This window comes from Trichosurus vulpecula, chromosome 6, assembly GCF_011100635.1.
Source record: "Trichosurus vulpecula isolate mTriVul1 chromosome 6, mTriVul1.pri, whole genome shotgun sequence".
NCBI lineage: Eukaryota > Metazoa > Chordata > Mammalia > Diprotodontia > Phalangeridae > Trichosurus > Trichosurus vulpecula.
In genome coordinates this window covers 246,876,795-246,900,338 of record NC_050578.1, presented here as the reverse complement: position 1 = coordinate 246,900,338, position 23,544 = coordinate 246,876,795, and the positions used below count along the sequence as shown (strand labels likewise).

General features: G+C 42.1%; 1 protein-coding gene across 3 annotated transcripts in view; it reads left to right on the top strand.

Annotated features, from left to right (window-relative positions):
- The window catches only part of PAMR1 (peptidase domain containing associated with muscle regeneration 1), an 85,312-nt gene that overhangs the window by 21,677 nt on the left and 40,091 nt on the right, over positions 1-23,544 (top strand). For all 3 annotated transcript variants that reach the window (XM_036765692.1, XM_036765691.1, XM_036765693.1), the window contains exons 4-6: positions 9,035-9,149; positions 15,615-15,832; positions 17,809-17,916. In XM_036765692.1, the coding sequence (XP_036621587.1) occupies positions 9,035-9,149; positions 15,615-15,832; positions 17,809-17,916 (441 nt within the window). The remainder of the gene's footprint in view (positions 1-9,034; positions 9,150-15,614; positions 15,833-17,808; positions 17,917-23,544) is intronic.

Below are 23,544 nucleotides of genomic sequence, written 5' to 3'. Positions count from 1 at the left end.
TCTGACGCCAGGGTCTGTGCTTCCCTTACATTCTCCTCACATTTAGATATAGATATAGATATGTGCATAAATACGTTGATTATGGATAGGCACAAAATTAGCATTTATCGAGTGCCTCCTATGTGTCAGGCACTGTGCTAAGTGCTTTTCAGATATCTTGTTTGATTCTCACAACAACCCCAGGAGGCAGGTGCTATTAGTATCCCCGTTTTTACAGATGAGGAAATAGAGGCAAATAGCAGTTAAGTGACTTGTTCAGGGTCATACAAGTAGGAAGTGTCTGAGGCTAGATTTGAACTCAGGCTCAAAGCTCTATCAATAGATAGATAGATGAATAAATAGACATTCCTAGATGGAAGGAGCTTGTGAACTTAAAGCTCATATAGGTGTGTTTGTGCATATATATATACATATATGTATACATACATATATTTGTATATATTTATATATGTCTGATATACATAAGCATACATGTATATATGTATGAGTACTGTGTGTGTTATGTGTGTATATATGTATTCAAATATACATACATGCATTTTTTCTATTTGTATCTCTAGTGCTTGGTACATAGTAAGAGCCTAATAAATGCTCTTTCATTCATTCATGTATATACTTCCACACATAAATATGTATACATAGGAAGAAATTTCTTCATAATAGCAATTAGCATCGTGTGTATGTGTACTAAAGACCTTCGATATCCGAAAACTATTATTAAAGAATTCTTACAGCCTACTAGAGTTAGAAAGCCTGTCAACTTGGGGAGATTCCATGGCATGTTGCACCGGGGTGGAGACAGTCTTTACTGAATGTTTCTTCCAGAGTCCAGCCCCCTTCCCCACTTCCCTCCTTCCAATGGGGACTCAGTTCTCCTTCCACTCCCCCAGGCTCACCACCTTCTTGACTCTTCCCTTGCCCATCATAACCTGCTAGTTGCCCATTCTTAATACATCTCTATATTGCTCATATCTGTCCTTCTCTTCTTGCCACTCCCATAATCTGTGCTATGAATGAATGAAAAAGAATTTGTTAGGCTCTTATTATGTGCCAGGCATTGTGCTGAGCATGGACATTCTCGAGAGACATTCTTTGCTCTTGAAGAGCTCACCTACTAATTAAGGGAGGCAGCACCTAAAAGAAAGTTAAGCAGTTGAGCCAAATCCTAAGGGCAGAGCGGTGGGATGGATGGTCCTTGGGGAACAAGGCAGACAGTGAGGTCCGGTGGTACTCCATCTCATCAGAGGGAGCACAGCTGTTAGTCCCCATCTCATTCAAACCCTATCAGCATTCAGACATCCTAGTCAAGGGAAAAGGGAAAGGGATAGGACATTCTTCCTGCCCCAGTAACCTAGATGGGTCCTCAGCAGCCTGAGCAGAGGAGGTCAAGAAGACCAGGGGCCATAGTGACCAGATCCTTCCTGGACTTATTTTAAAAGCCGCCTAATTGATGCCTCTGCTTCTAGTCTCCCTCTCTTCAGTCCATCTATCACATAACTTCCAAATTAGTATTCCTACAACACACATTTGATCATATCGCTTCCCTGGTCTCCAATTTTCAGTGACTATTTCAGGATAAAACACAAATTCCTCAGTTGGAAAAACCTTAGCCCAGTGCCTGGCACATAGTAGGCACTTAATAAATGCCGATTGGTACCTTTTCAGTCCTCTTTCATATTACTCCTCCTCTTTCATTTTCATTTCTAGTCAAATGAGCCAGGTAGCTGTTTGGGATATGCAACAGTACATCTCCTGCCTCCAAACCTTTGACCAGATGGTCACCTATCTCTTGAATGTATTCCCTCCTCACCTTCCCCTTGTGGAATTTCTGGCTCCCACTTTCTCTGCTTATTCCCGTTCTCTCCCTTTTGATATTACTATGTGTCACCTGGTATAGTCTTTGTATTTACTCATCTGAGTACATTTACTTGCAGCCTCATGCAGGACTGTGGATTTGTTTTAAGACCTGTCGTTATCATTTACTTACAGCCCATGTGACCTTGGGCAAGGCGATCTGTCTGGACCTGCCTCCTCCTTTGTAAAATGGGGGGGATGGGATGGAGTGACACCTAACGTCACTTTGAACTCTAAATCTAGTCTTCCTTGTTGTACGTTTGGTGAACCGGATAGAGTCCTGGATTTAGATGGAACATCTGAATTCAAATCCTCCCCCAGGTATTTATTAGCTGTGTGACGCTGGGCAAGTCATTTAATCTCTCTAGGACTCAGTTTCTTCATAAAATGCTAATAATAATAGCCCCTAAGACTGGTTGTAAAGATTGAATAAGATAATATATGTAAAATACTTTGCAAACTTTAGAGTGATATTTAAATATTAACTATTTTTAAGACTGTTGTTCTTATCAGTATTCAAAGGCAGCTAGGTGATACAGACCACAGAGCTCTGGATCTGAAGTCGGGAAGCCCTGAATTTAAATCAGGCCTCAGATATTTACTCTGTGATCCTTAACTTCTGTTTCCTCATTTGTAATTTGGGAATAGTCATGGTGACTACTTCACAGAGTTGTTTTGTAGAGAAATATTTTATTTGTAAATCATATTTATGTATTCTATATTAGATAATATTTCTACATGATTTTATTTATAAAATAAGACATTATTTATAAGACTTTGCTAACCTTCAAGCACTACATAGCACTAGGTATTATTATTGCCAATATTATTATCATTTTCTTAGGAGAATATTAGCTCCTTGAAAGCAGGGACTATTTTATTTGTATCTTTGTATTACCAACACCTAGCACAGTGCCTGCTATACAGTAAATTCTTAATAAACATTTGTTGAATAGAATTAAATTGAAAGAATGATTTGCTTTAGGCCACAAAGTCAGGTAGATTTCAAGCTGCTGAAATGATCTGAGTTTGAGCTCCAGATGGTGTCTCGATGCCCACGCTAGTTCTGGGCTGAAATGACTGCTTATGACAATCCAAGAGTCCAATGATGAATGCTATTAAAAACAGAAAAAAAGAAAGAGACCTTGGTCAGCCTGTTGGTTTGCTTCAGTCAAAATGGTTCAATTTAGCAAAGGAAAAAAAATAATCATTTATGTTTAAAAATGGCTAAACTGGTTGTGGGTCTAGACACTCCTCCAGAGAAAATGGTGGAGTGGTATCTCTGCAAGTGCCTCATATTGTGTTTGCATCTCCCAGCAGTCAGTGTTAAGTCAAGTGCATGGCCTCTGTATTAAAACATTTTAGCTTGTCTCTGAAAGGGTAGGACATATCACTACTTAGCAGTCGGTGCTGGGCTGGACCTGGTCACTTGTAGGATGGATGAAGCTTCTAGCCAGTTCCCGATCTTCCTACTGCTTCCTCAGGCTTGATTGTTAGTTAGGGTCCCTGGATACCTCTCTTGTCTTTATCCCCTTTCCTGTGGTAGCATTGCTCCAGATGAATCCAGTTTTCCCAGACACAGATGTCATGTTCCACTCTCCACTCTCCTTTTGGTGGAATGTAAACCCGAGGGTAAACTGCTTAGTTTTTGTCTTTGCTGGGGGGGGGGCAGTGGCAGCCAAAGGCAAAGCCTTAAAAACAGCAGGTGCTTAATAAATACTTGACGAATAAATCCTTGGATTTGTCTCCCCTTAGCACAGAATGGCTGCAAGACTTTGTGGGTTGTAGAACTCAAACTTTGTTCCTCTGTCTTACTAGAAGTAACACCGGAATCAGGGAAAAAAACCCAAGGATTGAGGTTGACTTTTTCTATCTTCTTTAAGTTCCATTCAGTCTAACTGACTTTCTTTTCCAAAATTCCTAGGGGTTGTGGTTTTTTCCCCTTTTCTTTTTGAGAAGAAAGATGTAAAAATACTCTGCAGAAGTGTGTTGTGTCTCTCTGTCTCCCTTTTTTCCCACCCAAAGGAAGAAAGAATCAAAATCTTGCTGATTGCTGTGGGTGTAAACTTGTGTTGGGAACATTTCCAGTACTATAGTTGTCTGGGAAATGGGATGGGATGAGCACTTTTTGATTTGTATTGGGGAGGGAAGATGTTGGGCTACCCCTCTCCCTTGGGAATGGAGGATGTGTGCAGGATGTAAGAGCAAGGGGAGTTTGTCCTTCTCACTCCAGAAAGCCTCCTCCCTTTCTAAAGCAAGTGATTATTAGTAAATCTGAGCATGTCCTCCAGGGCACTTATCCAAGAGTTCCCTTCAGACTCAGGACCACCTGCTTGGTTGGCCACTGGTACTTCCTTGGCAAGGACACACAGGCTGTTTTCACTGTTCGACTCTCAACAGAAAGGTGGTTAGTATGCCCTTCGCCTCCATGTTCAGGGCTCCCCAAACTCCTGACCTTTCCCGTCCCTTGATGAGGGGAGGAGGGTACAAACAGAACTAAAGGAGCCCCGTTGTCCAAAATAAAAATAAAAGGGGGACTCTCTCTGAGTGAATCCACCCCCCGCCACACACACACATCTCGTGGTCTACACCATCCAACACCCTCTTGCATCCAGCCCATTTCCAAGAAGTAACTTCTTTGTCTTTGATTGCTTGGAAGCAGCCACCAATCCTGGGGCCAGGTTTTCCCTCCCCTTCAGTGTGGGAAGGAGGATTGTGGTAGACTCTGGAGTCAGGGCTGCATCTTAATGGCATGGGCATGGGCAGTGGTATTATAGGAGAAAGAATGCCAGATCTAGAGTCAGAGAGTTTAGGTTTGACTGTCCCCTCACCTCATCCCATGCTTCCATTCATCCTGATTCCCAAGCTTGGGGTCATTTTCAACTCCACGCTCTCCTTCAACTCCCATGTCCAATCAGCTGGCACATCTTGGAGATTCTACTCCCACAGCATCTTTCATCTGTTCCCTTTTCTCTATTTCCATGGCCCTTACCCTAACACAGAATTTAGTTGGAAGGGACCTCAGTGGCCAACAAGTTCAACACATACTTAAAAACAATGCCCACAATGACATACTTAACAAGTAACTGTCCAGGCTCTGCTTAAACGTAGCCAGCAAGAGGGAACTCACCAGCCCAGTCCATTCTTGGACCTGATGTCAAACCTTTATTTGCATCTTTGCCTCATCCCCTCTTGCCTGAACTTCTGCAATAGCCCATTGCTGGATTTTGAGGAGCAGAGAGGTTTCTGGATGATGTAGCTTTGTATCTTGAAGGACCAAAGTGGAAAATATCCACAACTCCTAAGGGAAAAAATCAATTTCACTCAGAGAGGGCACATCAAATGTCACCTAGCCCAATCTTCCCATTTTTACAAATGAAGAAACTGAGACCCAGAGAGGCTGGATGAGATTCCCAAGGTTACACAAGGAGACAAGTTGAAGCATCAGTATTTGGCCCCTGGTCCTCTGACTCCCGGCCTGGCTCTCTTTCTCCAAGTCCCCATTTCTAGTAGGCTTGCAGAGAGAGCTGGGGTTTGTGCACTTGGGCTCTGGTGGAGCTGCCAGCTTCTAAGGGGCCAAATGTGTCTGAGGAGCATTTTTCTTGTTTTGTCCCTCATGTGGCATCTCATTTCACAAGCCCACGGCAGACAGGGGAGGAATGATGAATGTGACTTGTCCAGGGAGAGGAATGAAAATGAGTTTTGTTTTTAATGAGGAAGTTCACCCAAGCCTGTCCCTTAGGGTGGGAAAGCTTATTTCTTTTCTGTGTGTATTAGATGAAGAGAGAGGTGGTATTGACTCGTTCATAAAATTCTAATTGAGACTCGCTACCCTGATTTCGTTCTTCTCTGTATCTGTTTCCTCATCTGCAAAACAAGGGATCATGAAAGCAGAGATAGCAATCGTACATTCCTCACAGCATTATTGGGAGGATCAAATGGGGTGACATATAGAAAGCGTTTTGCCAACATTCAGGCAATATGTTACCTATTTAGAGCTGAAAGAGACCTTAGAGGCTATGGAGTCCAACTCCATCATTTTATAGATGAGGCACAAAGAGTTTTTCAGTCAGTCAATCAATAAGCATTTATTTAGTGCCTAATGTGTGTCAGGCATAGTGCTAAGCTCTGGGGATACAAAAAGATGCAAAGGAAAATCCCTGCCCTCAAGGAGCTTACAATCTAATGGGGAGACAACATGCAAAGAAGTATATACAAAACAAGCTATATTCAGGATAAGTAAGAAATAGAGAGAAGGCTCTAGAATTAAGAAGAGTTAGGAAAGGCTTCTTGTAGAAAGTGAGATTTTAGCTGGGACTTAAGAGAAGACAGGAGAGCCAGTAGGCAGAGACAAAGAGGGAGAGCATTCCAAGCATGGGGGGTAGCCCAAGAGACTGCCCAGAGATGAGAGATGGAGTGTCTTGTTTATGAAACAGCCAGGAGGTTAGTGTCCCTGCATTGAAGAGTACGTGGTAAACAGTAAGGTCTAAGAAGACTGGAAAGGGGTGTGTGTGTGTGTGTGTGTGTGTGTGTGTGTGTGTGGCGAAGGGAAGGGACTGGGTTATGAAGGACTTTGAATGCTAAGCAAAAGATTTTCCATTTGCTTCTGAAGGCAATAGGGAGCCACTGGAGTTTATCGAGTAGGGGGTGACATAGTCAGACCTGTGCTTGAGGACAATCACTTGGAATGGATGATAGATTGGAGTAGGGAGAGACTTGAGGCAGGCAGACCCCCCCCCCAAAGCAATATTCCAGGTGTGAGGAGATGAAAGCCTGCACTAGAATGGAGGCAGTGTCAGAGGAGAGGAGAACCATATCTCTAAGATCTTTCCCAGTTTCAAATCCCATGACTGCTCCATTATCCTATATGACTATGGGAAAGTCATTTATCTCCATTTCGTGTATGGGTAGTTATGGGCAACAGTTTCATCTGTGATGATGCTCCAGTTCTACTGCAATTTATTTGTTGAATTATGCAGGACATTTTGAGGTTTATATCTCGGTACAGGGATTTTTTTCCTGTTAATTTTAGAAAGATAGTGAGCTTCAGCTGTCTGTAACTCTAGCCACCAGGTCATGTCTGGCTGGGCATTTGGTGGGTTTTTTGATCTGTAGGTCAGGTTGGTACACTGTGCACCATTTATTTACTTGTTTTTAGTTTTCAACATTCACTTTTATAAGATTTGGAGTTCTAAATTCCCCACCCCTTACACTCCTTCTTCCCCAAGACAGCATGCAATCTGATATAGACTATACATGTATGATCATATTAAACATATTTCCATATTGGTTATATTGTGAAAGAAGAATCAAAACAAAAGGGAAAAACCATGAGAAAGAAAAAAACAAAAAACAAAAAACAACATGAAAGAGAAATAGTCTGCTTTGATCTACATTCAGACTCCATAGTTCTGTCTCCGGATGTGGATAGCATTTTCCATCATGAGTCTTTTGGAACTGTCTTAAATCATTGCATCTCTCAGAAAAGCTAAATCTAACAAAGTCCGTTATAGCACGCTGTGGCTGTCACTGTGTACAGTGTTCTCCTGGTTCTGCTCATCTCACTCAGCATCAGTTCATATAAGTCTTTCCAGGTTTTTCTGAAGTCTGCCTGTTCACCATTTCTTATAGAACAATAGTATTCTATTACATTCACATTCATATTACATTCATACATTCCATTAAATTCACCTTTTCAGCCGTTCCCCAATTGATGGGCATCCCCTCAACTTACAATTCTTTGCGACCACAAAATATGCACCATTTATGATGCCAGTCCCCAGATGTGTGAGCTTTGATAAGTCATCTATCCCTATTTTGCAGAAGAAAAAACTGGGGCTCTGAGAGGCTCAGAATACTCAGAAATGACCACAACTTCAAGTGAGTGTCACGGCCATGACGCTGCTGTTGATTGTACCGTGTTGGCTGTAAGTAGAGGCTTCTGGGATTAGGTCCCAGAAGCTCCTGAGTGTCTACAGAAGGCCTCTATGTTCATGCTGCCCTCTACCCTGGTGAGGCCAGACATCTGGAGGATTTAATCACACAGTGTGTGGCAAATTCTAAGAAGGATATTGGCAAACACGTGTGCGTTCAGAAGAGGGGGGCCAAGATGATGAGGCTGTAGGGGCCATACCGTCGTTGAACTGAAGGATCTGGGGGTGGTGAGCCTGGAGAAGGCTTGGGGGTAGGGAATGAGGGAGAGATGATGGCTATCTTAAAATAGCCAAAGGGTTGTCCAATGGGGGAAAAGTGGTGTTTTCCTTGGTCTCAGAAGGAAGAGCTAAGGCCAATAGGTGAAAGTTACAGGGATACTTTTTTAGCTCACTATAAGGGGGAAAAAGACCTAATAATTATAGCCACTCCAAATACTGTAGTGGGTGGCATCTGTAATTTGTGGGTTGTCCATGATTAGAGGACAACAAGTCAAGCTGGATCACTGCTCATCAGGGGTGATATAGATAGGACTGTTGTTCTGGTATGGATGGACCTAGATGCCTTCTGAAGCCCCTTCCAAACATGAGAAAGGAGGACAGAAATTAAACACCCACAACATGCCAAACACTTCACAAATATTATCTCATTTGAGACTCACAACATCCTTGGGAAATAGGCACTATTTACAGTTGAAGAAACTAAGGCAACCATAGGTTAAGTGCCTCGCCCAAGGTCACATAGCTAGTAATTGTCTGGCATAGGATTTGAACTCAGGTCTTCCTGATTCTAAGCCTAGCACTCTATTGCATCACCTAACTGCCTCTAGGGAAATCTTGGTAGCAATGGGAGAGACCTTGGATTTGAGGTCCAGATCAGCCACTTAAAAGCTGGGTGACTTTGGTCAAGTGACTTAACCTTCCTAAGCCTTAATTAGTTCCCTTGTCTGTAAAATAAGAGGGCTGAATTAAATAATCTTTAAGATTCTAGTTTCAACTCCTAGGACCCCATTTACCAGCTCCATCTATGACTTTGGACACATAATCATCCCCATTTTGCAGATAGGGAAACTGAGGCTCAGAGGCATTCATGATATTTGCAGTGCTTGTCTCTCAGTGACATTGCAAGGAAAGCACTTTTTAATATGAATTGCTATGACACTACTTCTCTTCCTCATTCTACTCTGCTTTCCTACAAATAACTTGCCTATGGCTCATCCCCTCATATAACTTGTACTTTCTCTTTCCAGGGTGTGGCCAAGTCCTTCGAGTGCCCAAAGGACAGATTCTACTGGAAAGTTATCCCCTGAATGCTCACTGTGAGTGGACCATTCACGCCAGACCTGGACTCATCATCCAGCTGAGGTAGGAAGTCAAGGGCAGATTTCCGAAGCCCAAAGATCCAGAGGAGTGATTGGTGGCCAAGGGGAAGGAAACAGTGGACCCTGAGCCTGCTGACCCCAGGGAGTGGACCTTTCCCACCAGGATCTTAAGAACTACAGAAGACAATATGCAATGAACGCCCCTCTCATTCCCTGTGATTTTATGGCTCAAACCCTGGCTTCAACTTGCCTTGGCACCATTCCTCTGACTTCAACAGGCACAGCTTCTCATGATAAAACAGACATTTTGGAGGATTTTCTTATTCTCTCCCCCCTCCCCCGCCCAGGAAATCTTAGGATCTGCAAGCGTTGTCACCCCCAATAGTTGGCGACCAACTTCCCACCTGCAAACACGCAGCTCATAATACTACAGAGGAGAGTTTTATTAAAAAGGGAAGGAAGCAAAGTGGAAATTAAGGCAGTAGCCACTAGTACTGATGAGTGCAATACTGACCGGAACAGTAGCTGACATTTAACGTTTGCAAAGCACTCCACCTACATTATCCAGCTTGATTTTCACAATGGACGAAGTAAGTGCTATCATCATACCCCTTTTACAGAAGAGGGCATTGAGGCTTGGAAAGGTGACGTTGCTTGCTTAGGGTCATGTAGCTAACAGGTGTGTGAGGCAGTATTTATCGCAGGTCTTCCTGACTCAAGTCCAACATTCTATCAACTAATAATGACAGTAATAATAATAACAGTCAGCATGTATGTAGCACTTTAAGATTTGCAAAGGGCTTTACCAAAATTATTTAATTTGGTCCTTGGGAGGTGGGTGCTATCATTCTTATTTTACAGAACAGGAAACTGAGTCAGATAGAAGTTAAGTGACTTGTCCAGGATTACACAGCTAGTAAGCATCTGAGGTTGGATTTGAACTCAAGGCTACCTGAGTCAGTCTCTCTCCCTCTCCCTCCCTCTCTCTCTCTCTCTCTCTCTCTCTCTCTCTCTCTCTCTCTTCCCCTCCCTCTGTCTCTCTGTCTATCTTAGTCTCTATCTCTCTCGGTCTCTTTCTCTATGGCTCTCTCTCTGTCTCTCTTTGTCTCTCTCTCCTTCCCTCCCTCCTTTTGTTTTTCTCTGTCTCTGACTGTCTCTGTGTCTCTCTGTGTGTTTCTATCTCTTTGTCTCTCAGTCCCAGTCTCTGCCTCTGTCTCTCTGTCTCTGTCTCTGTCTCTCTCTCTCCCTCTCTCCCTTCTTCTCTCCCTCCCTCTGTTTTTCTCCATCTCCATCCCACTGCACTCCTCATGGTTTGGTAGCATAGCCACCAAGTCTCCAGTTTCTTAGGCCAGGATGGTAAGTTTTCAGGGCCATCCACTCTCCCTATGCCACTTCTCCATTTCAAGACATGGGCAAAACTCTGTCTCCTAGATTCTCTCCAGGAAGGCTGTTGGTCTGTGCCTTGAAATAAGCAGCCCACTAATAGGCAAAGTAGATCCTGTTTTGGAATCAGAAAACTTGGTTCAAATCCTACCTTGGCCACTTACTAACTTTATGATCTTAGGCAAATCACTTACCTCTCTGGGCCTCTGTTACTTCACTTGTAGTAAAAGGAGGAGTCAGACCAACTCCCTCCTTCTAAATGGTCTCCTGAAATCTCTTCCACCTTTAAATATTGGGTCCCATGAACCTGCCTCATTCACTTCATCATCATCCTGGAACTCCTTGGCTTTTCACCACTGTACTGAGCTGGTCTGGAGGTGGCAGGTTACGTCAGGGAACTTGCAGGGGTGTGGTGAGGGGAGCTGGATCAGGCTACAGGAGACTGTGCTGCCTCATGTATCTAACATGCTGGAGGCCAAACCTGCCAGGTGATAATAAGGGCACGTGTTAAAAACTGCACATCAATGTATCACCAACTTGAGAGGCCAAGGCGAATGGACGCAGCAGGGTCCAGTGCCACAGCTTCTCCAGCGTTTGAGAAGCCTGGGTCTTCTAATTCCAAATGTTATACTCCTTCCATTGTAATACCCTGTGCAGTCTAATCATATGGAAGTATGGTACCAACATTTAGAACATGATCAAGTGAATCTAAATCAATAAGCATTTATTAAGTGCCGACTATATTCATTATGCTAAGCTCTGGTACAGATAGGTAGATATTATTTTCATTGTCTCAGGCTCACTGACTGAAGGTGTGGAGACCCTGGCTCCCGTTGGCTAAAGAGCAGGTGTAGAAGCAACATGATTCTCTGTCTCCTTTTAGAGAGCTAGAATAGCCATACTTGCAGAACATAGGTAGCAAATGCTGTGTGTGTGTGTGTGTGTGTGTGTGTGTGTGTGTATAGCTGAGAGAGCACCTCTTCATCTTCATTAATGACTGTAATATTGTCAGCCCTTGCCAAAAGCAAATCAATCTTCCCCCTTTGGGAGCCCAGCACAGCGGCCTTGGGTTGATACATGCATCCTGGGGTTCCTAAGTTATTTATCTTCTTCCTGGAGTTTTCACCTCCATTTTTTGGTTGTTCTATATAATAGATGACATCTCCTCTCCCAGGCTGCTGGCACCTCTCAGGAAGGGCGATACCTGGAATGGCCCAAGCCTCCATTCTTTTCATTCCTGGTGGTTTCTTCATATACCTCTTAAGTCTCGTTTTGTTTCTGTAGATGTGTCTCCAAATCCCATGAGGAGCAGATGGGGGCATTCTCACTGTGCAGGAAGGCAGCTGTCTCAGAAGGATTTCTGTTTCAATTCTAAATTAAACAAAAGGGATGGAATCTTCATCAGGGAAGACCCTTCTCTGCTGGCTGTTAGCCAAGGTTTAGGGTTTTTTTGGTGGCTTGTATTTTCTCTTCTAAGCCATGGTTCCCCTCCCCATTCTTGCCAAGTACTGTGTGGCTTGCTTCCTGCCCCTCTTTGGTTATGTAGCCAATCACATCACAGCCATAGCTTTGAATCCCCTGATATCCCTGGGGTTTGGCTTTCTGTGAAAAACATAATTGAAGTTGCTCTCAACTGCAGCTTGCCTAGTCTGATACAGTCAAAGAAAGCAAGATGGTACATATGATAACTAGTAGGGGTTAGTGGTCTGGTTGAGATGAGAGGGCATGCCAATAAAGGCAGCGTGGAATCATGGAAAGAAAACTGGCTTTGCAGATAGGAATTCTGAGTTCAAGTCGTCTGATATTTAGTAGGGAATGGGTGTCATTTAAATTGTGAATGAAATTAGTGTAAGTGAAATACTTCTTTCCTCTCTCACAGCACTGGGATGAGAAAAGCACTTTGTATATGATAAGTGATGGGAGCTGTTATGTTAGGGGATGTAGGTGATGAAAGCTGACCTTTATATAACACTTTATGTGACTTCTCTCATTTTGTCCTCACAAAAATCATGTGATGTAAGTACCATAGGCATCATTATCCTTTTTTGTTAACAAATGAGGAACTTGAAGCTAAAGTTCTTATCCATGGTGACTTACCCATGGTCGCACAACTAGCTAGTATTAGTTCAAGATTCAAACTCATATCTTTCTGATGTCAAGTCTAAGTCTAGCTCTCAGCTCTAAATATCATTCTACCTCTCTGGGAAGTCTTACAATAAGTTCAACATAGAAGGATTGAGAGAAAGCACTCTGGTTCTAGAGTTAGGAATTGAACCCAGATCTTTTGATTCTCTGATACATACTTGCTATGTATAACTCTGAGCTAGTCATTCAGCCTTTCTGAGTCTCAGTTTCCTCATGTCTCATAAACTTTTAATTGCTAAAAACAAGAATAATAATAATGATAATCACCATTATTATTATTGGTCTAGACCTGTGTTTCATTGGCATAGAGTATTCCCAGTAAGGACTCTCAACCAGCAATAATAGCTAATGTTTACATAGCTTTTTGAGGTTTGCTGAGCATTTTGCACATTAATGTCTTATTGTCTCAGTAATGAATGTATGTTTGTGTCAAGGTGGTGGTGGTGGTGGTGGTGGTGGTGGTGGTGGTAGAGATGGTGCGGTGCATGCAGGACATTGCACCATTTCTACAGATTTCAAGTGAGTTTGGTAAAGACCAAGACTTCTCTGTTTACAAGAATGGACAAGGGAAGGAATGTGACAAAGGAGTGTGATAGGAGTTGTTGCCTTGGCCATGGAGTTTACTGTTCATTGGAAGATGGTGGAAACTATATGTAATCTCTCAATATATTATCCCCAGTGCTATGTCGTACAGAACTTTCCCTCTACATATCTGAGAGGTAAAAGAACAGTATATTTTGAGTGTCAAGAGGTCCAGGGTTATAGACTGGACACAACCAGTAGATAACTGGGTACTAATCCTTTACCTTGTCTTCACCTGAGATTCTTCCTCTGTAAATATGAGGGAGTCAAACGAACTCCAGGATTACATTGAGCTCTAGACTCTTCCATGCTTTTTATCCCCTGTGGCAGAAATGTTTACAGACAGAACTGATAACTCTGCCTTCTAGGTGGTGACTCTGATCCACTCTGTTCCTCAAGAATGCTTAGAAGCCTCAAGTGGTAAGCATTAAAAGCTTCCATCTTGAAGTCTGGCAACTTCCTGGGTATGGAAGCTTCTGTCTCCTGTCAGGTCGGCCCCTTTCCTCTCTCTCCCCCACCCCCAAGTGGCTGCCTCTTCTCTATGTATCTGTGAGATAGATATGTCCTCTTTCTAGACTTTTCTATTCCCAATAGCCAGGCTCCTGGTGGTGTGCATAGAAGCAGGGACTTCACTGATGGCTTCCATTGTTTCTTCCCACTCTGTGATTCTTGGATTCTCTAAAAAGGCATAGAAAAAGGCCTGGATTCTGAGTCAGAGAAGGTGGGTCTGAGCTCAGTCTCTGCTGGTTAGCACCCTTGTGCCCATGTCCCCTCTCTCTTCTTCAGTTTCCTCACTTATGAGATGAAAGGATTGGGGAGGAAATATAGTTCAGTAAGAATGCTAGATTTGAAGTCAGAATACTCAGGTCCAAATCCTGGCTCTGACACTTAGTACTTAATGAAACTGTGGGTAACTTATCTTTAACCTCTTGACTTTCAGCTTCTCCAACTACAAAATGAAGGGGTTGGCCTAGATTAGCGGTTTCAAACACTTGGCCAGTACTTGAACCAGATTAAAATGTAATTGGGAAATATCTAATAAAATAAACACAAATATATTGTCTTCATTTGTTTCAGTCATGTCCGACTCGTCATGACCCCATTTGGGGTTTTCTTGACAAAAATACTTAAGTGGTTTGTCATTTCCTTCTCTAGCTCATTTTATAGATGAGGAAACTGAGGCAAGCAGGATTAAGTGACTTTTCCAGGGTCATACAACTAGTAAGTTTCTGAGGCCATATTTGAAATCAGGAAGTCTTCCTGACTTCAGGCCTGGTACTTTATCCACTGAGCCACCTAGCTGCCCCAACAAATGCAACAGAACATTATATATAATATAGATATATAACATAAAATAATAATATATTATATATCTACATATGTTGTATTATTGTTGTATATTATATGTATTATATGTATAATATATTATATAACTAAATCTATGATGGATAGATAGATGGATGGATGGATCCATGTATGTATGTATGTATGGATGGATGGATGGATAGATGGATGGATGGATAGATAGACAGACAGACAGACAGACAGACAGATAGATAGATAGATAGATAGATAGATAGATAGATAGATAGGCAGAAAATGTTAATGTGTGGTTTTCCAAGTTGATTTTGCTACCTGTAAGGAACCTTTTGTATAGTTTACTGGCTCTGTTTCTCTTTGAGTTTGATATCACTGGTCTAGATAATCCTTAAGGTCCCTTAAAACCCCATCTTCTGCCTTTGAATCAAACACACTCCCTCCTCACCTCCATCTCTTAGAACTTCCTTTAAGATTCAGCTAGAATTCTGCTATCATGGAGGCTTTCCTGATCTCCCCATCTGCTAGTACCCTACTAGTCATTGTGGGGAAAATCACCTTTTATTTATTTTGTCTTTATCACACGTGTACTTATACCCATACATGCTGTCTCCTCAAGAAAATGCAAGATTCCTTCTCTGTAATTTGGTAAACAATTTTTTGGGGGAAAGTGAACCTACTACATTGGCTAGGTCTTTCCATGTTATGCCAAAGATAACAGTAAGAAAGGACATTGATATACTCTGAAAACACCCACTGTGTATGCAGAATACATTTAATAAATTTGCTAAATTGTACAAATGCTGATTACACACACAAACACTAAAAGAAAAAAAAAGAAAATCCAAGATTCTTGAGAGTAGGGACTGTTTGTCTTTAGTTTTGAATCCCAGGGACTAGGGCAATGCCTGGCTCAATATAGGCACTGAATAAGTACCTGTTAGTGGGTAAGTCTATGTTCCTGTGACTACTTAATCTTGAAGACCCCCTCCACCTCTCAATCTCAGGAGCCTGTAAATCCCCTGGTCCTGTTCAATGTTGCCTCCAATGTTGCCTCTCCCCTTCCTGTCTCTGCTTCCAGGTTTATTATGTTAAGCCTGGAATTTGACTACATGTGCCAATATGACTATGTTGAGGTCCGGGATGGGGACAACAGTGACAGCAGGATAATTAAACGCTTCTGTGGGAATGAGCGGCCAGCCCCCATTCAAAGCACCGGGCCGTCCCTCCACATCCTCTTCCAGTCAGACGGCTCTAAGAACTTTGATGGCTTCCATGCCATCTTTGAAGAGATCACAGGTAAAGAGAATGAAAATGAATGTGGCATTTTATAGTCGTGCCCCAGACAGATCTCTCCCTGAATACCTTCTTTCCCTCCTCTCAGCCTCATTAAAACTTCTCATGCTGTGTTGTCAACAGCAACCTAAGTAGGCACTGAAAACGATTGCTTAGCTCATCAGTGAGAGAGAAAAGCACCCCAAGAACTAATTTTGATTGATCCCACCATTAGCACTGGCTTCAAATAAATCCCACCTAGGATCTCACAGTCTTGGGTCACTTTATCAGAGTTTGACAGAGAGTGTACTCGGTAAGAGGGAGAGGGGTGGCAAGAATCTTCCCCTTCTTCTCCCCTGTTCTTCTTTCACCATTCCCCAACATCTAGATCAGTCAAAAGAGCTGGGGATGTTTAACCTTGAACGGAGTCAGTCAGTCAACCAGCATTTATTAGGCACTTACTATATGCCAAGCACTGTGCTAAGTACTAGAGATATAAGTAAAGGCAAACACACAATCTGTGCCCTCGAGGAGCCCCACATTTTAATGGGGGTGACAATGTGTAAGAAGTTATACATGTAAGATATAAGCAGTGTGACTGGAAAGTAATCTTAAATGGAAGGCATTAACATGGGAGGGGCTGAGTGTATGGACTCAGAAAAGCTCCCGGCAGAAGGCAGGATTGGAGTGGAGGCTTGAAGAAAGCCAGGAGGCAGGGGCGAGTGGGGAGAATATTCTAGATTTAGGGGTTACATGGGAGTTGAAAGGGACCTAATTGTCCATCTGTTCCATGAGTACCCAAACAAGGATCCCATCTACAACACACTTGGCCAGTTTTAACTGAAGACTTCCGATGAAGGAAGGATCGACTACCTCCACAAGAGTCCCACTTCACTCTGCACAGCTCTCATCCTTAGGAATTTCTTCTTTACATCAAGGCCAATCTTACTTCTCTAATTGCTTCCCATTGCTCCTGGTTCAGCCTACCTAGGCCAAGATGATTACATCTAATTCCTCTACCATGTGATAGCCTCTATCTCTTCTCTCTCTCTCTCTCTCTTCTCTCTCTCTCTCTCTCTCTCTCTCTCTCTCTCTCTCTCTCTCTCTCTCTCTCTCATCTATGTACTTAGCTGTTTACATGTTGTCTCTCCCTTTAGACTGCAAGGTCCTTGGTAGCAGGAACAATCCCTTTCCTTTCTTTGAAATCCCAGCACTTTGCAGAATGCCTGGCACATAGTAGTTATTATAATAAATGTTTATTGACCGATAGACTTAATATAGTCCTTCCCAACTGCGATGTTTAAAAAGTTTGAGAGGCATAATTTCTGGGTAATTTAATCATTTTATTAATAATACCAGCATGTTTATTATTAGAAAGATGATCATTTAGCCATCTTTCTCTTAGATCAAAGATCCCTTGTGGTGGTGGGCTAACAGTTTATATGCCCTTGGAAGAGTAGGTACTCCTGAGGGTGGCAATCAACTCTGATTGATTAACGACTAATGTGAGAATGAATATCATGATGAAGGGGCTGGGCTGCATTCCAGGGAGGGTCTTGGGGTAGGTGACTTGGATCACCCAAATCTTGGTCAAAGAGACTTATCAATGTCCATATCAGCTGTCTGACAAAAGGAAGAATCCACATTTTTCAGACCTGTCTGAGCAAACACCATTGTGCAGGGATGTAACCATTAACCCAAACTTAGAATTTCTTTTACTGTCTGATTAGATCTTGGCCTGGGTAAGTCTTTGCCAAGATTTCCTACATTGGTTGATTTCTGGGTAAGGAAGTAAAAAAATGGGAAAAACCTTGGTTTCAACACAATGATTAATTATTATTACAAGAGGAATAATCATTCCTCTCACAGCTCTCATATCCTGTGCTCCTAAGACATTTTTCAAGACTGTGTTAGACAGTTACAAAACTTGAACCCAAACTCCAGGCACAAGTACCTTGCCTGAGTATAAGCACTGTCTCACCCTATCTTTTGTTTTACAGCCTGCTCTTCATCTCCATGTTTCCATGATGGCACATGCCTCCTTGACAAAGCTGGATCCTATCAGTGTGCCTGCCTGGCAGGCTACACTGGGAAACACTGTGAAAGTCGTGAGTATGGCTCCAGAATCTGATTGCCCAACACCCCATCCTTGAGCAAAGATGTCATACGGGTGGCAAGGGGTGACGAAAGGGCACTGGGTATTCCCAGATCCTGGAATCAAGGAGTGTTTATAGTGAGCAGTACAGGGGAAAGCTAGGTGGTGCAGTGGATAGAACACTGGGCTTGGAATCAGGAAGACTCATCTTTGTGAGTTCAAATCTGGTCTCAGGCACTTACTATTGTGTGACCCTGGGCAAGTCATTTAACCCTGTTTGCCTCAGTTCCTCATCTGTAAAGTAAGCTGGAGAAGGCAATACCAAGAAAACCCCCAAACAGGATCACGACTAGTCTGAAGCAACTCAACAACTTAGGGGAAAGAACACTGACTTTGTAGTCATAGGACCTGGGTTCAAATCCCAACCCTAATGCTTTCTACCTGTGTGAACTTGGGCAAATCACTAATTTAGCCTATGCCTCCATTTTCTCATGTATTAAATCATGGAGTTGGTCTGGATGACTTCTGAGATTCCTTCTACCTCTAGTGACAGGCAACTGAAAGATATGAGACTCTAAGTTTATTATTATTCTAAAATGAAGTTGTAGCTGGTGAATATGGGCCAGGCCAGGACCAGAGTGAATCAAATTAAGAGATTAACTGGCATTGGCTAAATATGGCTTACCATATTGTGTCTAGTACAAGGGAGCAAAAATAAATCTCTGTAATACCCTCAATGAGCTCTCACTCTGTTTGGGGGAAGGAGTGCATTGAGGTATATCCCATATGGTAACAGAACACTTAGAGAATTATATGGCAGAAGAGTCAACAGTGGGTAGAGCTGGGGGATGGTAGCTTGAAATAGGGGCAGGTGACATGGGACTAAGCCCCAGACAGAGCTCACCAATATCCTTCCATTTCAACCTTACAGCCCTTTCTATGCACCTGCTGCCTGACTCATAGCCTGGCTTGTCTATTGAAGCAAGAGAGTTCTTTGGCTGACCCCGAGTTTCTGAGAACGGCTGCTGTTTCACGGTTAACTCCTGTCTGCAAAAGTCAAAGAGCTGAGACAAAAGGGTGGAATTCCACCCTAACAAATGCCCCCACTCCCAAGCCGCCTCCTGTTTCTATTTCTCCCTCCAGAAAACTGGGAAATTCTTCTTCCTTTCTGGCAAAACATTGGACTGCAGGTCATGGCAGATTCTCACTACCCTTTTCTGTATGCAGAGACTAAACATTTTCCCAACTGTATTTTCCCTTTACTCCTCTGAAGGGGAAGCTGTTTAATACAGTATAGAACTGCAGAGCTCATATCCCTGGCATTAGGATAATGACTCCTTAGGAATGTTAGCAGGAGAGGCAGCTGGCTTAGTTGATGGAGAGGTGGCCTTACAGTCAAAAAGTTAAGCTTGCCTCTGTATGTGACCTTGGGCAACTTAACCCCAGGTGGCCCCAGGTAACTTCCTTATACTGCAACTTGCAAAACCTGTTTAGGTCTTCATTAGCAAAGGAAAACCTGACTAAGATCTCCCCACAATAAAATGACAGGTCCAGTCCAAAATAAATTGCTTCAGTAACATTTCAGGAGGCACATTGATAATCTGGAAATTATCTAAGGCAGGTTTTTAAAAAATAATATTTTATTTTCTGTTCCAAATTCTCTCCCTTCCTCAGTCCTCTCCCCCATCCATCGAGAAGGCAAGAAATGCAATACCCATTATATATATGAAGTCATGGCAAGGGTTCTTAACCTTTTTTGTGCATGTGATGGACACTCTTGTCCATTTGGTGATGCCTAGGGACTCCTCAGAATGGAGCTTTGAAAAGCATAAAATAAAAAAAATATGACTACAAAGGAATCCAATTATATTGAAATAATTATTAAAAAACTTCAAAAACAAGTTCATAGATCCTAGGTTAAGTAAGAACCCCTGATCTAGAGGAATGTGATGAGAATCATGAAGAGCCTTAAGATACTGTGATATGAGTATTGAGTTGAAGGAACTGGGGATGTTTGTCACAGAGAAGAGAAGACTTAGGGGAAACAGGATAGCTGTCTTCACATATTTGAAAGGTCATCACATGGAAAAGGGCTTAGATTTGATTTTCTTGGCCCTAGAGGGAAAGAAAAAATGGGTGAATGATTCAGAGAGGCAACTTCAGCCCTGATATAAGGAAAAAACTATTAGAATTGTCATACAAAAGCAGCATCTGTTGCTTTTGGAGGTAGTGGGCTCCTCAGAACTGGAGGTTTTCAAGTAAAGGTTGAATGACCACTGTATGGGATGCTTGTTTGAGTCTTGAGATGGTCCCTTCCAACTTAAAAGACCCAAAGGTTCTGATTCAGTAGGTACCATGGATAGAGCCTAGAACAAAATTGCAACTAGTTAGCCTTGGGCTACCCTCAGGGACCATTTATTAGGGTCCTTGGCAAATTCATCCTAGGTCCCCAGCCCGATAATGTTCCATACTTTTCAGCAATGGTTACAGCCTTTCTAGATGTCTGTTCAGTGTAAAATGCAGTGGACTAATGGACTTCTTAGGTCCCTTCCCTGTCTCATTCTTTAAACTCATGAGAAAAATTCAAATATTATGTTCCTTTGGGCCAGCGGTTGGTGTTACTGATGCCTGCTAAAATTTCAATGCTCTTAGCTGACTTGGCAGATGAGGAGGAAAGGAGGCTAGAGAAGAATCCATTTACCTTAGATGCTTAAATTACTATCTTGTGTATTTGTGAGGGTTTGAGGCAGAAGCAAATTTGTAACACGTATTTATGCGGTATAGAAAAGCAAAATACTTATTTTCATTTTGTTCTGAGACTTTATACATAAAATGTTTCTAGAAGCCTCATGGGGAAAGATCCTGAGCTTTATCTGTAAAATCTGTCTTTATTCTCTTTCAAACCTGGATTTAAAAGAGAATGGGGGAATAATATGATCACCACAGGCATTTAATGCTTCACATACATTTATTATGGCTTTGAAAGGTTGTGTGAAGCATAGAGTGTTGCTGTACTCTAGAGTCAGGAAGATCTGAGTTTGAATCCTTCCTTAGACACTTACAAGCAGTGTGACCCTGAGGATGAGAATAGTATCTACCTCCCAGGGTTGCTGTGAGAATCTGCTGAGGTAACAAGTGCTTTGTAAACCTCAAAGTTGCATATAAATGCTAGAAGTGAAGGATTTTCCCAAAGTCACCCAGCCAGTAAATAGTGGTACTGAGATTCAAATCATAGTCTTATTTTGTGCTTTCCCTATTATTTCATTAGACTGTGAGGTTCTTGAAGACAGATTATCCCCTACCCTCTCTTTGTATCTCCAGTGCTTAATGTGGTGCTTGGCTTAGGTGTAGGTTTAGGTGCTTAATAAATGCTCGTTGGCTTGATTTGCTAGTGTTAGTCAAGTGAAGACTTCACATGTGGAATAAGATCACAGATGTAGAGATGGAATGGACCTCAGAGGTCCTGATTCCAACCCTCTCATTTTACAGATGAGAAAACAGAAGTGGAAAGGTGGGGTTGAGTGATTTGTCCAAAGTCGCATTGTCGTAGTAAGCGGCAGGTGAACATGAAACCCCAGAGCCAGTGATTGTTCCATTGGGCCAGTCTTTCAAAAGACTCCTCATTGGTCTCCCTGCTTCCAGTCTCTCTAATTTATCTAATCTAATTTATCGTCCACATAGTCACCAAATTGGTATTCCTAAAACACAGAGCTGACCATATTGCTGCTCCTCTGGTCTCCCCCACCCCTCCAAAATTGACAACATCTCCCCATTGCCTCTAAGATTAAGTATAAGCTCTTTGGTCTGGGATTTATTTTTGCTTTTGTCTCCCTGGTATCAAGTGCAGGGCCTAAGTACCTAACAAAGGTTTAATGAATTAAATGTTGTAGTGGAGGTAGGTTCTGTGTCTCTCTTCATGAGCCAAAATGCCTTTGGAGAAGTTGCTCTAAATTGTAAATATGCCATTTATTCATAATTTGAAAGAACAGAATCCAGATGCCCTGACTATGGACTAACCTGTTGAACTAAGCATGTGATACAAGACTAGTTACACAGTTTACTTCCCCCAAATCACTAGGAAGTCCCCTTGCATAGGTGGTGGAAGAGAATTAAATTCTTTCCATTTTAATAACCAAAATATTATAAAAACAAGTACATTATATCTCAATAAGCAATTTTTGAATCAATGGATAGAAATGAAGACTTTGGAAGTCACTTAACCTCTATATATGGAAGTAATAACGGCACCTACCACCCAGGGTTGTTGCGAAGATCAAATGAGATAATACTTGTAAAGCGCCTGGCACATTATAGGCACTTAATAAATGCTTGTTTCCTTCCTGACTTCAATAAACATTTATTAAGTTCCTATCATGTGCAAAGCAGATAGAGTGTGTCATCTATTGAATAGATAGCTGTCTTCAAAGCCAAGAACTCCTGCCTCTGACTCATATTGGTTGTATGACTGTGGACAAGAAATTTAACTCCCGGGCTCTAGGAAACTCTCTAAGACTCTATGGTGTAGAGAAAGATGTTGACCTATGTTGGGTAGAGGGAATTTCCTCCCCTGGGAATTCCCAGTACCAGTGAAGTCACTGATCCTATCTATATGCTTCTCTGCAAGGCTTTGTACTAGGCACTGGGGGTAACGAAGGAAAAAAATCCCAATTCTTACCCTCAGAGAACTTGCTTTCTATTAGGAAGATACAATATGTTGTGGTTCAATGGAAAGAGTACACCTTATGACCAAGGTGTCAGAGAACCTGGGTTAGATTCTTCCATCTGTCTCTTACTGCCCATGGAACCTTTGATAAATCACTTCATTTATTTGGGTCCCAATTTCTTCATCTGTAAAATGAGATGATGGGAATAGCTGATCTCCAATGTCCTTCAGCTATAATTTATGATTCCATGTATATAAGTAAATAAATGCAAAGTAGATGCAATTGTTGCCAGAAAATTGTTGGACAGAGCTTGACTTTGGGTCTAGCGTATTCAAGCTAGGTTTCCTTTCTAGAAGATTCAGCGTTCTCCTGGACCACTTCCAGAAACTTCAGGGGGGAAACATCAAAGCTAAAACCCCTAAACAATATCTATATGATAGGGCTAAGAATAGTACTTATTTCATGGGGTAGTTGTGGGAATCAAATGGGAGGATGAATGTAAAGTGCTTTTCAAACCAGAAAGATAAATATTAGCAATTGCTACTGGTTTGCAGAAAGATTGTTTATTCAAGAGGTTAAAAAAAAGTCAGATTGTTTCTGAAGAATCTCTGTCCATGGTCTTTTCCCATTTGGTTTGTGGAATCTTTTAATGCTCAGGGAAAAAAAACTTACTTGTCCAAAATAAGGAAGGTGGGATTCCCATCCATTAAGGGTCTTAAAACACTTATCAAGTTTGTTATACTAATAGGATTTCTTTTGATATGGTCTGGCCTAACTGTTGGCTGAGACACCTTTGAACTCTATACATGTCATGATTCTGCAGATATCTGTGAGTGAATTTCCACTTCACAGATAAAGAAACAAAGACACAAAAAGGCCAAGGAGACTCAGTGGCGAAACCCAGAATTGAGCTGAGGGTTCCAGATTCCCTGTCCAATTTCCAGTCTACCAGACACAATGCTTTAAGTCATCGTTCA